Below are 17,478 nucleotides of genomic sequence, written 5' to 3'. Positions count from 1 at the left end.
TCAGTACATTCTGAGGTCTAATGAAGTTTTCACAGAGAAGTTGGACTTGATGTAGACTTTGGTTAGGTTTGATATGATCCATCAGAGAGACATTAAGAAGAGATGCTGCTAAGTCACTTCAGTCGTGTCCGACTCTGTGCGACCCCATAGACGGCAGCCCACCAGGCTCCCCCGTCCCTGGGATTCTCCAGGCAAGAACACTGGAGTGGGTTGCCATTTCCTTCTCCAATGCATGAAAATTGAAAAGTGAAAGTGAAGTCACTCAGTCGTGTCCGACTCTTCACAACCCCATGGACTGCAGCCTACCAGGCTCCTCCATCCATGGGATTTTCCAGGCAAGAGTGCTGGAGTGGGGTGCCTGAGAACAGTATTAATAGAACATATAATTATGGATATACAAAACACATGGAAGTGACCTGATGGGAAACAAGTTTTTACTCTAGTAATTAGAAATTATTGAAACTACATTTTAGACATTTTTTCCTACAGAGACAGTTATAAACTCTTGGTTATATTTTCATCAGTTAGTTCTATCTTCTGATCACATGAATGCTAGGGATAAAAGCATTATTGCTATATTAGTTTGCCTGTAGTATGTCTCAAATTAAGCACTCTTGCATGCATGCACAGTTGTGTCTGAATCTTCACGACCCCATAGACTATAGCCTGCCAGTTTCCTCTGTCTATGGAATTTCCCAGGCAAGAATACCGGAGTGGGTCTCAAGTTAAGCAAAACTATTTCAAGACTTTTTAGCAAGTGAGGAAACTTTTAATTCTACTTAGTTTGTTAATAGTTGCAAGTCAGTTGTTCAAGTTGAATCAGCATGAAAACTCACTCATGAAAGCACAATTCAAATTTTCTTCCACACTCTCCAACAGTGTTCCCCACTCTGTTTTCCTGTGATGTTTTTATTGTATTATGTTAGTTAAAGAATTTCTCCTTATATTGGAAATACTGTTTTATTACAAATTGCCTTTCACTATGCTCTGAACTACAGGTTTTATTCACCTTTGCAATCCTGACACCATATTTACACAGTGATTGGATTGTAATAGTTTTAGAAATGGAAAGATGGATACTAACTTAACATTCTACAAGATGTGGTCTTGGATTTTCTATCCCAAAGAGTCCAGTTATAAACTATGGAAAAGCCTAAGATTATTTTTGCTTTACATTATTAATAAATTTTAATAATGCAACATTTAAATTTGATTTGAAGTATGTCTTATTTTTATGATTGTAATAGTTACCATCTGGGTTTATATATATTGCGCAGTTAACTGCTGCCTTTGATATAATGTCACATTGTGTAAAATAACTAATCATATTTAAAAATTATATCTTTATCAGTTAAAACTCATTATCTTAGATTTCCCATTTTTTTTTGTTTGTTTTTTGAAGGATCAAAGTAACAATGAAATTATGATTGGAGTGATGTCAGGAGGAATTCTGATTTATAAGAACAGAGTACGAATGAATACCTTTCCATGGTAAGAACTTCCGTCAATACTTTTCACTTTTACTATTGTATTACCAAATATAGTTCATATTTTTGTTGAACTATTTAATGTTATCATACAACTTTATCCCACTTACTTGGAATCTACTAGAAGATACAAAAATAGTTGAATTATTTTTTTCAAAAATTTCTTAGCTTAAAGAAAATACTACTTTGCAAGTTTTTCCTCTTAGACAGTCTCTCAATTTGTACTGTAGTACAATAGCTAATATCATCATGTACACTCTGTGTCTTGCACCTTGCCAATTGCTTTGGATACAGTTGTTGTTTAGTTGCTAAGTCGTGTCTGACTCTTTGTGATCCCATGAACTGCATCGTGCTGGGCTTCCCTATCCTTCACTATCTCCCCGAATTTGCTCAAACTCATGTCCATTGAGTCAGTGATGCTATCCAACCATCTCATCCTCTGCCACCCCCTTCTCCTTTTGCCTTCAGTCTTTTGCAGCATCAGGGTCTTTTCCAGTGAGTTGGCTCTTCACATCAGGTGGGCAAAGTATTGGAGCGTTGTACAAAGTATTGAATACAGTACCTCATTTAAATGCATTTGATGGGTGCTAGTTTATTAGTTGGAACACTGGCATGGTTTAGATTGGTGCTGGGAAAGTAAGGTGACTCCATGTGGTTTGAAACTCATGTTTCTTTTGTCTCATTGCTCTACTGCCCTTAGCATTGTTGTCCTTGTCCTAACTGTCCAGTGACTTACCAACCATCACTTTAGCATCCCAGAGTGAGGTAGAAAGAGAAGTAGCATCTACCACTACCCTCTAAGGGGATAGCCTGAAAATTGTAAACACGACATTGATTTTTGTGCATATGTCATATAAATATCTTAGGTTTTTGAAAAGTAAAGACAATGATTTTCACTAAGGGAAGAAAGGAAGAAAGTTAGTCGCTCAGTTGTGTCCAACTGTTTGCAAGCCAATGGACTGTAGCCCACCAGGCCCCTCTGTCCGTGGATTCTCCGGGCAAGGATATTGGAGTGGGTTGCCATTTCCTTCTCCAGTGGATTGCCATTTCCTTCTCCAGTGGATCTTCTCCACCCAGGGATCTAACTTGGGTCTCCTACATTTCAGGAAGATTTTTTACTGTCTGTGCTACCAGGGAAGCCCTAAGGCCAAGCCCAAGCCCTTTCTAAGGAAGAAATAAATACAAAAGAAATATATTGGATCAATCTGTTTATTTATATATCTCTGAAATGAGATGGCCAGGCTTTTCAATATCTGTGATTATTATTAATAGATTTTTGTAATTAGTCACTTATATAACACTTAATAGAAATATGATAACTGACAGAAGCTATTATTTTAGAAAATCACCACAATTATGTTGAGAAAAGAAACATAAATTTCCCTGGTAGGTCACTAGGAAAAAATTAAATATAAAATAAAAAGCTGATGCAGTGAACCTCTTCAAAATTAAATACTTTTGTTCTCCAGAGGACACTGTAAACAAAATGAAAAGGTAAAACTCAGTCTTTTGTAAAGTATATATTTGATAAAGGACTTATCCAAAAAATGTAAAAGACTCTTAGGTACTTTAACTTTTTAACTTAATTTAAAAGAATTGGAAAAATTTGTGAATAGATACTTCCACCAAAGGAGTTATATAAATGACAGATAAGTACAAAAAAATGCTCAGTCATCAGTGAAATGCAAATTAAAACCACAGTGAACTATTTCCATTCACCCACTGGAATAGCTCCAATTAAAAAGAACAACAGTGGGACTTCCCTGGTGGTCCAGTGGCTAGAACTCCATGTTCCCAGTGCAGGGGACTTGAGTTCTATACCTGCTCAGCAAACTAGATCCCACATGCCCAAGTAAGAGTTCGCATGCTGCAACTGAGACCTGGTGCAGCCAAATAAATAAATATTTTTAAAAATGATAGTACCACGTGATGGCAAGGAAGCAGAGCATCTAGAAACCTCATATATTGCTGGTGGGAATGCAAAGTAATAGACCAACTTGGGAAAACCGGCATTTCTTAAAGATTAAATTTAGATTAACCGTATAATCTGGCAATTCTGTTCCTAGATATTTGCCCAAGAGAAATGAAAACGTAAGTTTGTATAAAGATGTGCACACTGTGTTTATAGCTATATTATTCATAATAGCACAAAACAGAATTTCAAATGTCTATCAGTTGGTGACTGCACAAGCAAATTACATCTATGCAATGAAATATTGTTTAGCAGTGAAAGAAATGAACTGTTTGACACACTAAACAATATGGGTGACCCTACCTTCAAAACATGATGTCAAGTGTGAAAAGCCTGACACAAAAGATGACGTACTCTGTTTCTATTTATATGAAATTCTGGAAAACACGTATTATAGAGACAACAGACCACTTGGTTGCCAGGGATTAAAAATGGGAGGAAATTGACTGTAAAAGGGTGCTAAGGGGACATTTTCAGGTGATGCAAATTGCTATATGGTGATTTTGGTGGATGGACATTATATAACTCAATACATTTGTCAAAACTCATTAAATTGTTCATTTAAAATTGGGATATTTCATTTTATATATAGATTATACCTCTCTAAAGTTCATTAAAGAAAGCCAAAGATCATTTAATGTTTCATGTCATATCTTTAAATTCTTCTGTGTAATTCAACTTGTGTTATGGTTAGAGGAAAGTACAAAACAGCTTGAGACATGGTCCTTGCCTAAAAGTGAGCACATAAAAATTAATTACAAAACATAAGAAGAAGATTGGTGAATTAAGTGTTTCAGAAAAAACAGTTATGATTGTTTATTTTCATAATGGTAAATGTGTATCTTTAATTTTAATGCTTTTCTGATTTACTGAAGAGAATTAAACATTTTTTATTAACTTTACATATTATATAAATGTCAAAATCAGAAATTCTTTTCAGATAATATGGGTTAAAATGATAATCTAAATTTTTCTGTATTTTCAAAATTCTTTATGCATATATATATATTTATTATTATAAAATAAAGATTCTGGAAGAGTTTTTGACAAATTACTTTGGAAGTACCAATGATATAATTTTACCAGGGAAAATTTTAGTGTCTTCATGATATTTAAGGTGGTTTTTTGTTTTGTTTTGTTTTGTTTCAGTTGGAGGATAATTGCTTTGCAGTATTGTGTTGGCCTTTGCTGTATTTGAGGTGGTTTTTAAAGGATGAATAGAAATTTCCTCAATGAAGAGGGAGTATGGAAGAGGAATGTGTGTCTGGAAGGTTCAGTCAGAATTTGGGGTAAAGGTACCAAACATTTGCAGAGGCCTCATAGTAAGAATCTGGAGAAGGAAATGGCAACCCACTCCAGTACTCTTGATTGGAGAATCCCATGGAGGGAGGAGCCTGGTGGGCTACAGTCCATGAGGTCGCAAAGAGTTGGACACTACTGAGCGACTTCACTTAATTTCTTTCATAGTAAGAAAGGATGTGGCAAGTTCAAATGATGGGATATGTGGTTTGATTTTTATTTATTTATGTTTGGCTGTGCTGGGTCTTCGTTGCTTTGCAGACTTTTCTCTAGTTGCAGAGAGCTGGGGCTACTCTTCAGTTTCAGTGCATGGGCTTCTCATTGTGGTGGCTTCTCTTGTTGAGGAGCCCAGGCTCTAAAGCACATGGGCTTCAATAGTTGTGACATGTGGGCTCAGTAGTTGCAGCTCACAGGCTTTAGAGCACAGGCTCAATAGTTTTGGTGCTTGGGCCCAGTTGCTCTGTGGATTGTGGGATCTTCTGGATCAGGGATCAAACCCACATCTCCTGCATTGGCAGGTGGGTTTTTTTTACCACTGAGTCACCAAGGAAGCCCCTGATTTTTTTTTTTTTTTTTAAGTTATCTTCACTGAGGACAGAAGCAAGGGAGTAAGATTTTAAGATGATATTGCTTAGAAGAGAAATTGGATTCAGATTTTAAAGGATCTTATATATTCCATCTGCTGTTGTTCAGTTGCTCAGTCATGTCCAACTGCATGATCTCAGCACACCAGGTCTCCCTGTCCTTCACCATCTCCTGGAATTTGCCCAAGTTCATGTCCATTGCATCAGTGATGCCATCCAGCTGTCTCATCCTCTGATGCCCCCTTCTCCTTCTGCCCTTAATCTTTCCCAGCATCAGGGTCTTTTCCAGTAAGTCAGCTCTTCACATCAGGTGACCAAAATATTGGAGCTTCAGCATCAGTCCTTTCAATGAGTATGCAGGGTTGATTTACTTTAAGATTGACTGGTTTGATCTTCTCACTGTCCAAGGGCCTCACAAGAGTCTTCTCTAGCACCACGGTTCCAAGGCATCAATTCTTTGTCATTCTGCCTTCTTTACGGTCTGGCATTCACAGCCGTATATGACCATTGGAAAGACCATAGCCTTGACTGTACAGACCTTTGTTGGTAGAGCGATGTCTTTGTTTTTCAACACACCACCTAGGTTTGTCATAGCTTTCCTGCCAAGAAGCAATCATCTTCTGATTTCATGGCTGCAGTAATCATCTGCAGTGATTTTAGAGCCCCAGAAGAGGAAATCTGTCACTGTTTCCACCTTTTCCTCTTCTATTTTCCATGAAGTGATGGGACTGGATGCTGTGAACTTTCTTTAATATTTAGTTTTATGTCAGCTTTTTCACTCTCCTCCTTCACCCTCATCAAGAGGTTCTTTAGTTTCTCTTTGCTTTCTGCCATTAGAGGGGGGTATCATCTGCATATCTGAGGTTGTTGATGTTTTTCTCCTGCTAATCTTGATTCCATCTTGTAACTCATTCATTCTGGCATTTCTCATGATGTGCTCAGTGTATAAGTTAAATAAACAGGGTGACAACAAACAGCCTTGTTGTACTCCTTTCTCAATTCTGAACCAGTCAGTTGTTCCATACAGGGTTCTCACTGTATGTATACAGGGTTCTTGACCCACATATAGGTTTCTCAGGAGACAGGTAAGATAGTCATGTATTCCCATCTCTTGAAGAGTTTTCCACAGTTTGTTATGATCCACACAGTCAAAGGCTTTAGTGTAGTCGATGAAACAGAGATAGATGTTTTTTTGTGACCCCCACCAAAGACTGAGCCAGACTTGCCAGTCAGTGTCCAGGAGTCTCCAGTGGAGGTGTGGGTCGACAGTGGCCTGTCATGGGGTCAGGGTCACTGACTACAACAGTCCTGGGAGCTGTGGTGGGGTGGCCTAAGTCCTTTCAAAGGAGGTTAAGGCAAGGAAGAAAATCACTCATGGATTTTAATGCATTTTATCTGTACCTTATAACCCTGCAACTTGGATGTCCTTAGCATTGTTTTGTGGATAAGGAATAAGAAATGCCAGAGAAGCTAACTGGGCCAAGGTTAATAAGTTTGATAAATATGAAGTGGAACCTTAAACTTGGGTCTTTCAGATTCTGAAACACAAGCTTCTCATTTAACCTCTTCTTTGAAAAGTAGAGCTATGTGTAGAATAAAATTACTTCCTCATTTCTTTCTATATATGATTAGCCCTAAATTATCCAGTTCAAGTTCATGCTTTAAAATGTTGAGTACTGGATTGGGAATTACTTGGATTCTGTAAATTAGACTTCATTAAAATTACTGCTCATCAAAAAACATCATTAGTAAAATGAAAAGGGAAGGGGACAGTTCTGGTTCCCAGTCTAGCAGGTAAAGATTTTGCAGCTTGTTACTCCTATTCTCAGAAGAAAAAAAAAAAAAAAAAACTCTGAAAAAACTCAAATCAACAACTCTTTTTAGATCTTCTAAAGAATTGAAAACACAGGGCATACTGCATTTCTGAAAACTGAAGAAACAGATGAATACAAGAAATGACAGCTTACCAGGTCTAGAAACCACCGCTACAGCAGTACCTGGCAGGAGTACATAAAGGGTGGTTGACAAATTGCTGGAGACAGAGCAGAGACTAGCTTGTCAGATAAACACTCCCTCAGGCCTTGCTTACTTAGGAAGGGCCCTTTGCTACCAGTGATCTCAGGGCCAAGATTGACAGAAAATCCACTTGTGATTGAAGGGCAGGATATAGGGGTTGAGCAGGAAAGTAGTTTGAAATATGCTCAGAGCCTTCTTTTCTCATTAGCAAAGATCTGTCCTTAAGGAAGTCTATTTATACTTAATCAAAATGGGTATTACCAGGGCCTAACCGAGGTGGAGGAAGGGAAGCCCTCTCTCTGCTTTTTGTTTCAGCTCTGGAAGGGTGAGTTGCAGAGCACTGAAGGGTGCAGCCAAGAGGCCCAGACCACTAACCCACTGAGACCGGATCACAGGATTAGAGACTGGCATCTGCCCAACCCCAGACTTAACTGCCACATCACCAGGGCTCCTGTATAATAACGAAGGTTCAAAATTTAACTATAAAGCTCAGACCAATTAAGAAGGACTCTCTTGGGAAACCCAAAGGCAACAGAGGAGACAAAATCAAGGACAGTAGAAGAGATAGCCTCAAATGCTTACCACAGAAACTGTTCTTCAGAATAGCAACAATTTGAATTGAATTAGTTTCTAAAGGAATTCATGACATAGGGCACTGTTGAAAATAATAGACCAGTGTGTTGGCAGTTAGAGAAGTTCACAGCTGGGTGTGGTTTTTGAAAGGATGGGGTGACTGGTACTACCGTCATTTCAGTATTACTTTGGGCACACCCAGGGCTGTGCCTTCCTGAAGAGCAATAGCAGAAACATAAACTGAAGATTGGGGTGTAGAGTTCATGCAAGTAAACTGCCAAATAATAATAAGCTGGGAAGATGGGATTTTCCAGGCAGGAGTACTGGAGTGTGTTGCCATTTCCTTTTCCAGGGAACTTCCTGACCCAGGGATCAAACCCATGTCTCCTACATTGCATGAGGTTTCTTTAGCACTGAATCTCAGGTTCAGTGGGAAGCTCAGGTGTGTCATGTAGCTAATGCATTACAGTAAGCAAATAACAAGGCTCAAGATCCACTGGAAATCAAAGCTTCCATCATCTTGGATCTAGTTGGTTCTAACCAGTTTTTGTCATGTCCTGTGGCTGTGTCATTCTTTTAAAGGTTGCGCCCTGCCCCCTTCCCTCGTTTCAATACTGTGCCTAGCAATAGCAAAATACATATTCCTTTCAAGGATACATAGCTTATTTATTAGAAGAAGAAATATATTAGCCATAAAACAAGCTTCAACAGTTTTTTTTTAATGAGTTATAATTAGTGTAACATTAGTTTCAGGTATACAGCATAGTAGTTTAGTATTTTGTATACATTATGAAACAATCACTACAATAAGTCCAGTTTTCGTCCGTCACTATATAAAATTATTATGTGTTTTTGACTGTATTCCCTCCGTGTGTATTACACTCCCATGACTTATTTTACACCTGGAAGTTTGTGCTCTTAATTCCTTTCACATATTTGTCTTTATCTGCACTGAAGCCTCCCCTCAGCAACCATTCATTTGCTGTTTATATCTGTAAGTCACTTTTTTGTTTTTTAGATTCTACATATAAATAAAATCATAAGGTATTTGTTTTTCTCTTTCTAGTTATTTCATTTTCATAATACCCTCCTGGTCCATCCATGTTGCCACAATGACAAGATTTCTTTTCAATGACTGAGTAATGATGCTTTTAAACTGTGGTGTTGGAGAAGACTCTTGAGAGTCCCTTGGACTGCAAGGAGATCGAACCAGTCCATCCTAAAGGAAATCAGTCCTGAATATTCATTGGAAGGACTGATGTTGAAGCTGAAACTCCAGTACTTTGGCCACCTGCTGCGAAGAACTGACTCATTTTAAAAGACCCTGATGCTGAGAAAGATTGAATTTGGGACAAGGAGATGACAGGATGAGATGGTTGAATGGCATCACTGACTCGATGGACATGAGTTTGGGTAGACTCTGTGAGTTGGTGATGGACAGGGAGGCCTGGTGTGCTGAGGTTCATGGGGTCGCAAAGAGTCAGACACGACTAACCGACTAAATTGAGTTGAACTGAACATCCATACACATCTACACACATACATCACATCTTTATCCCCTCATATGGACACTTAGATTGTTTCTGTATCTTGGCTGTTATAAATAGTTCTGCAGTGAACATTGGTTGTTCAGTTGCCAAGTTGTGTCTGACTCTTTGCAACCCCATGAACTGCAGCACTCCAGGCTTCCCTGTCCCTCACCATCTCCTGGAGTTTGCCCAGGTTCATGTCTGTTGAATCAGTGATGCCATCTAACCATCTCATCCTCTGTCTCCCCCTTCTCCTCTGCCCTCAATCTTTCCTAGCAGCAGTCTTCTGATGAGTTGGCTGTTCACATCAGGTAGCCAAAATATTGGAGCTTCAGCTTCAGCATCAGTCCTTCCAATGAGTATTCAGGGTTGATTTCCTTTAAGATTGACTGGCTTGATCTCCTTGCTGTCCAGTGGACTCTTAAGTCTTCTTCAGCTCCACAGTTTGAAAGCATTGGTTCTTCAGTGCTCTGCCTTCTTTATGGTCCAGCTCTCACATCCGTACATGACTACTGAAAAGACCATAGCCTTGATTATACGTACCTTTGTCATCAAAGTGGTATCTTTGCTTTTTAATACACTGTCTAGGTTTGTCATAGCTTTTCTTCTAAGAAGCAATCGTCTTTTAATTTCATGGCTGCAGTCATCATCCACAGTGATTTTGGAGCCCAGGAAGAAAAATCCACCTTTTCCCCTTCTACTTGCCATGAAGTGGTGGGACCAGATGCCATGAACTTAATTTTTTTTGAATGTTGAGTCTTAAACCATCTTTTTCACTCTTCTCTTTCACCCTCATCAAGGATTTCTTTAGTTCCTCTTCTCTTTATGCCATTAAAGTGGTATCATTTGCATATCTGAGGTTGTTGATATTTCTCCTAGCAATCTTTATTCCAGCTTGTAACTCATCCAGCCCAGCATTTCGCATGATGTGCTCTGCGTAAAAGTGAATAAATGGAGTGACAATAAACAACCTTGTCATACTCCTTTCCCAATTTTGAATCAGTCAGTTGTTTCATATAAGGTTCTAAATGTTGCTTCTTGCAGTGAACAGAAGGATACATAAATCTTTTTGATTCAGTGTTTTTATTTACTTTGGATAAATACCCAGAAGTGGAACTGCTGGATCATACAGTAGTTCTGTTTTTAGTTTTTTTGGGGCCCCCCATACTGTTTTCCATGATAATGGCACATATTTACATTCCCACCAACTGTGCACAGAGATTCTCTTTTCTTCACATCCTTATCAACATTTGTTATTTCTTGTCATTTTGATAATAGCCATTCTGACAGGTCTGAGATGGTATCTCATTGTGGTTTGCATTTCTCTGATAGTTAGTGATACTGAGCATCTTTTAATGTCACTGTGGGTCATGTGTATATCTTTGTAAAAATGCCTCTTCGGGTCTTCTGCCTAATTTTTTTAATCAAAATTTTTTTGTATTGTGTTATATGTTGTTTATATACTTAGATATCAACCCCTTACTGGGTGTATCATTTGCGAATATCTTCTCTCATTTGGTGGGCTATCTTTTCTTTTTGTTGGTTTCCTTCACTGTGCAAAATCTTTTAATTTGATGCAGTCCCATTGTTTATTTTTGCTTTTGCTTCCCTTACCTGAGGAGACATATCCAAAAAATATTACTAAGACTGATGTCAAAAGGGGTTACTATTTGTGTTTTCTTCTTGGAGTTTTATGTTTTCAGGTATTAACATTTTTGTCTTTAATCCATTTTGAATTTATTTTTGTATATGGTGTGACAAAGTTGTCCAGTTTCATTTTCCTGCACGTAGCATCCAGTTTTCCCAACACCATTTATTGAAGAGACTATCTTTTCTCCATTGTACATTCTTTCCTTGTTGTCATAAATTAATTGACCATGTGAGCATGGGTTTGTTTCTGGGCCCTCTATTCTGTTTCATTGATATTTATATCTATTTCTGTGCCAGTGCCAGACTGTTTTGGTTACTGTAGCTTTGTAATATATAGTCTGATGTCAGGTAGCCTGATACCTCTGGCTTTATTATTTCTGAAGATTGCTTTGGATATTTGGGTCTTTTGTGGTACCATACAAGTTAGATGATTATTTGCTCTAGTTCTGTGAAAAATATCTTTTATACTCCTCCCCTTTCATATTATATGTTTTTAATGTTATATTTTGCATCTTTTAATTTGTATATATCCCTTAACTAGTTGGTGTAGTTTTAGTGTTTTCCACAAGTGGCTGTACTAGTTGACATTCCCATCAACAATGCGTGAGAGTTCTCTTTTCTCCACATTCCCACCCAACATTTATTGTCTTTCTGATGCTAGCCATTCTGACAGATGTGAAGTGGTATCTCTTTGTGGTTTTGATTTGTATTTCTCTGATGATTAGTAGTATTGAGCATATTTTCATATGCATGTTGGCCATCTCCATTTCCTCTTTGGAAGCACATCTGTTCAGTTCTACTTTTTACTTGGGTTGTTTGATTTTTGTTTTGTTTTCATGTTGAATTGTAAGCGCTGTTTATATATGTTGGATGTTAACCCCTTATTGGTCATATCATTTGCAAATATTTTCTCTCATTCAGTAGATTTTCTTTTTGTTGTTGGTTTCCTTTGCTATGCAAAAGCTTTTAAGTTTAGTTAGGTCTCATTTGGAGAAGGCAATGGCACCCCACTCGAGTACTCTTGCCTGGAAAATCCCATGGACGGAGGAGCCTGGTAGGCTCCAGTCCATGGGGTCGCTAAGAGTTGGGCACAACTGAAATGACTTAGCAGCAGCAGCAGGTCTCATTTGTTTGTTTTTATTTCATTTGTTTTAGGATATGGTTCTCAAAAAATGTTGCCATGATTTATGTCAAAGACTATTTGCTTATGTTTTCTTCTAGGAGTTTTATGGTATCCAGTCTTATATTTAAGTCTTTAATCCATTTTGAGTTTAGTTTTGTTTATGGTGTTAGAGAATTTTCTAACCTCATTTTTTAACATGTAGCTGTCCAGTTTTCCCAGCACCAGTTATTGAAGAGACTGTCTTCATTGTATATTCTTTGTTCCTTTGTCATAGATTCATGACCATAGGTGCATGCATGAGTTTATTTCTGGACTTTCCATCTTCTTCCATTGATTTCTGTGTCTGTTTTTGTGCCAGTACCATACTGTTTTGATTTCTGTAGCTTTGTAGTATAGTTTGAAGTCAGGGAGCATGATTCCTTCTGCTGTTTTTCTTTTTCAAGATTGTTTGGCTGTTTAGAGTCTTTTGTATTTCTATACAAAATTTGAAATTATTTGTTCTAGTTCTGTGAAAAATGCATTGGTATTTTGATAGAGATTGCCTTGAATATGTAGATTTCTTTGGGTAATTGGTCACTTTAACAATAATAATTCTTCCAATCTAAAAATACAGTGTATCTTTCCATATGTTTGCATCATTTTCAGTGTCTTTCATCAGTGTGTTTCAGTTTTCCAAGTACATGTCTTTCATTTTCTTAGGTAGGTTTATTCCCAGGTATTTTATTCTCTTTACTGTGATAGTAAATGGGATTGTTTTAATTTCTCTTTCTGTTAGTTTGTTGTTAGTGTATAGAAGTGGAACTGGTTTCTGAATATTAATTTTATATTTTGGTACCCTTTTTCATGATTTTCATTTCTGTGCTTACATTGCCTATCTTTTCTTGCTCTCTACTTTATCCACTGGAGCTCTTAGCATGTTAAGTAAGTTGTTTTAAACTCTCAGAATGATAATTCCAGCACTCCTTTCACATCTGGTCCTGATACATACTGTGTCTTTATATTGTTTGTTTTGCCTTTTGGTATCCCTTGTCATTTTTTCTTGATGGGCCGATCTGATATCCTGGTAAAAGATTGTTATTCAGTCACTAAGTTGTGTCTGATTCTTTGCGACCCTGTGAACTGCAGCATTCCAGGCTTCCCTATCTTTCACTATGTACTGGAGTTTGTTTTAACTCATGTCCCTTGAGTCAATGATGCCATCTAACCATCTCATCCTCTGTCACCACCTTCTCCTCCTGCCCTCAGTTTTTCCCAGCATCAAAGGTCTTTTCCAGTGAGTTGGGTCTTCACATAGCATAGCCAAAGTGTTGGAGCTTCAGCATCAGTCCTTCCAATGAATATTCAGGGTTGATTGGTAACCTTGGTAAAAGGAACTGCTGTAAATAGGCTCTTAGTAATGTAGCCATGAAATTAAAAGACGCTTACTCCTTGGAAGGAAAGTTATGACCAACCTAGATAGGATATTCAAAAGCAGAGACATTACTTTGCCAACAAAGGTCCGTCTAGTCAAGGCTATGGTTTTTCCAGTGGTCATGTATGCAAGTGAGAGTTGGACTGTGAAGAAGGCTGAGCACCGAAGAATTGATGCTTTTGAACTTTGGTGTTGGAGAAGACTCTTGAGAGTCCCTTGGAAAGCAAGGAGATCCATCCAGTCCATTGTGAAGGAGATCAGCCCTGGGATTTCTTTGGAAGGAATGATGCTAAAGCTGAAACTCCAGTACTTTGGCCGCCTCATGCGAAGAGTTGACTCATTGGAAAAGACTCTGATGCTGGGAGGGATTGGGGGCAGGAGGAGAAGGGGACGACAGAGGATGAGATGGCTGGATGGCATCACTGACTCAATGGACGTGCGTCTGAGTGAACTCCGGGAGTTGGTGATGGACAGGGAGGTCTGGCGTGCTGCGACCCATGGGGTTGCAAAGAGTCAGACACAACTGAGCGACTGAACTGAACTGAATGTAGTGATGAGGTGGGGGTTGGGTTGGGGGGAGTGGGGGGTGTAGTCTTGTGATTAGCTTTGTGTTTTTCTGAGCCTCAACCTCTGGATTGTGAGCTTCACAAGTGTTTCTTAATTTTTTCTCCCTCTTTGGGTGGGACAAGATTTCTAGAGTGGACTGAAATCGGGTATTTTCTTTCCCTGGATCATTTAAGGCTCTTGTTAACTTGTTTCCCCCCTAAATGCAGACCTTGTTAAGAGCAGAGTGCTCTGGCCTATTTCAACATGGTTTCTTTTCCCCTTTCCCTGTTGGAAACCTGAGGGTATTTTCCTCTGATATTTACTGTTGGAATTTGTTTGAGCTTCTGGAGATAAATCTTAGAATTCTGTGAGGGCCTTCCTATGACTGGGTCCTCTTGGAGTTTTTCACTCTCATAGTTAACCATGCTGAGCTTTCAACAATTCATGAAATACAGTTCAGGTTTTCCTACCCTGGCACTGCTTCCTCTGATGGTTTCTGCTCCCAGTTCTCTTCCCTGGGAAGCTCTGATTCCCTGTACTCAGCTGTTCATATCTCAAATCTCAGAGGTAGAGTTTGCTCTGTGCTCTTCTCTTTCTTTCGGATCCAAGAAGAATTGATGATGTTTAAGTCTGTTTAGCTCTTTACTTGTTGCTAGGATGTAGTGGTGATTTCTAAGCTCTTTGCATGCAGAACAAGGAAACTACTTGTAGTTTTAAAGAATAAATAAACTATATTTTTGGTATTCTTGAAATTTTAACTTGTAATATGTGTTTTTATGTAAATTTTGGATACAAAATTGAAAAATGGATAAGTTCTCAGTAAATGTTCTGGTAAAATAGCTCAACTTAGTGTATAAATTCTAATTATTTTTTCATGACACACCAAAAACTTTTGATTTTTTAATGTATATATGTATATATATATTATTTGGTGTATATGTACATATAGTTAAATAGATATTGCTAAACATGCAATTAAAAGATTATTTTTAACTACTCTTTGGTTGATACTTTTATATTTGTTCAATATTTTAAATACTTCAATTCATTCTCTTTTTATCCAGGTTGAAAATTGTGAAAATTTCTTTTAAGTGCAAACAGTTTTTTATTCAGTTAAGAAAAGAATTGGTAAGTATTGTTCTTATTAATATAAATTGTTTATAAAGAAATAAATATTCATTACAGAACTTTTAGTGTAAATAAAAGTGTTATTAATACTATTAATAACTGCCAACTAAGTTAATTTATAGTTTGTGACAAATTATTTCTCCAGTGTTTCTGTGGTTCTGATCTGAGGTTATTCTAGATAGCTGTTCTGCTGTCTCTTGAACATAGAAACTAATTTCAGTTGTGATATTCATTGTCAGTCCCCGTATTCTATTCATAAGGTCAGTAATTGAGGATTTATATGTCCTTTTTCTTTGTACCTTTCTTTTTTTTAAACTAAATCTGTAGCACTTCCTTTTATATGTAAGTTCATTTCATTGTAGGGAATCTGAGTGTTTAGTTTTCTTTGTAGTTCATGAACGTGTAGTACATTTCCTGCCATTGTTAGAAATGGTAATGTCCTTTTTTAATATTATCAATAAATACAACATGTTGAGTTATCGTAGAAAGTACAGTATTGTAAAGAGTGTCATCTTATAAATAGTTTTTATCTATTTCACTGAATTAAATTAGCCTTATCCTTTGACATTATTAGAAGTCTTGACAAATTAACACATATTTTAGGGTGTTTATATGTGTGCAAAATGTATTTGAATCAAATGCATTTTATAGAGGATCTTGATCTATTAAGTATAATTCATCATCATTTATATTCACAAAATATGGAAGTTTTTTGAAGAGAGTTTTTGAAATAAATCAGGCAGAAATTAAGTATAGTGCTTGATAGGTATATAATATACAATGTTATTATATAGAACATTACTACCACCTCAGAAGCTAGTATTATTGCTAACAGAGCTGATGCAGTAACAGTTGTTAACTCTCCCAAAAGCTGAATATTATTCTCATTTGTAGCATCATGAATTAGTTTGTCCTGTTTTGAGCTTTTAAAATATGAAATCACACAGAATGTTTTTGTCTGCCTTCTTTCCCTTAGCATTGGGAGATTCATCTGTGTTGTTACACAGAGCAGTATTTTGCTCCATTGCTATTTGGAATTCTACTGACTGAATATACTATCAATTAGTTATTCATTCTTAATTATTTTAATGGACAGTTTTGCCATTTCTGAATGTGGCTATTATGATTAATGCTGTTAATGAACACTATTGTACATGTTTAAATGTTTAGAGGAATAAAATATATTAAATCATGTCTGGAAACTGGAGAACAGACATTTTATTTTACTTTTGATAATTATATTTGTAGGAGGTGATACTGAAGCCAATTTTTCCATTGGCTTCCTGTGGTACTCTTGTTATTTGTAATAATAATAATATAGTATCTAACATTTCTGGAGATCTTACTATGTGCCTGATAATGTGTATCAACTATTTTCATATCATTTAGTCTTCACAACGATTCTCTGAGGTAGTGTTAGTACATACAAAGCCAACTCTTATGCATAATTAAGAATTCTCTGATGATCAGTAAGTAATATTTTAACATATCATTTTCTAGCATCACTATTTAATATTTATACATGGACATTTTACTGTATTTTAGTTACAGAAAAAAATCTTCATGACCTTTTGATAGGCAAAGATTGCCTTAATAGGATGTAGAAGGAAAATGAACATTAAAGGAGAAGATCGATAATTTGGACTGTGTTAAAATTAAGAACTATGGCAAATAGCATAGAATATGTGTATAATAAACACACACACCATGTCCTTCGTTGTATATCCAAGCCAATCCAGAAATACATTAGTGACTTGAACAGACACTCCAGAGTTGAGAACAGAACTGAGAGTATCTCCTCATCCAGTACCATGAACCTCGTTAAACAGCAGAGAAATACAAATTATAACCAGAATGTGATAATTCCTCACAGCCATCAGAATAGTGTAATGAAAAGATTGGTGAACCCAGTGATTTGGGAGTATGTGGAACATTCATTGCTTGTAGGAAGAAGTGAATATTGAGCTAATCATCTTGGGAAACTGTTGGGTGGTATCTACTAGAGGTGAGCACATGACATCTATGATCCAACAACAAAAATTCACACCTACATGCATTAGACAAAATACAGGAATATACATAGGAGCGATATTTTTACATTACCAAGCTATAAACAGTAAATGTCTGTCAAAAGTGGATAAATAAACTGTGGTCTTGTCA

General features: G+C 37.1%; 1 protein-coding gene across 17 annotated transcripts in view; it reads left to right on the top strand.

Annotated features, from left to right (window-relative positions):
- Window positions 1-17,478, top strand: part of PTPN4 (protein tyrosine phosphatase non-receptor type 4) — a 190,883-nt gene that overhangs the window by 99,784 nt on the left and 73,621 nt on the right. For all 17 annotated transcript variants that reach the window (XM_086349463.1, XM_086349429.1, XM_086349530.1 and 14 more), the window contains 2 exons: window positions 1,403-1,491; window positions 15,255-15,318. In XM_086349463.1, the coding sequence (XP_086205589.1) occupies window positions 1,403-1,491; window positions 15,255-15,318 (153 nt within the window). The remainder of the gene's footprint in view (window positions 1-1,402; window positions 1,492-15,254; window positions 15,319-17,478) is intronic.

The sequence above is a fragment of the Bos grunniens genome, chromosome 2, assembly GCF_055505025.1.
Source record: "Bos grunniens cultivar Pamir isolate PY7600 chromosome 2, Bosgru_T2T1.0, whole genome shotgun sequence".
NCBI classification, from domain to species: domain Eukaryota; kingdom Metazoa; phylum Chordata; class Mammalia; order Artiodactyla; family Bovidae; genus Bos; species Bos grunniens.
Note: the sequence above shows the minus strand (reverse complement) of the source record. Positions and strands in the feature narration are given on the sequence as shown.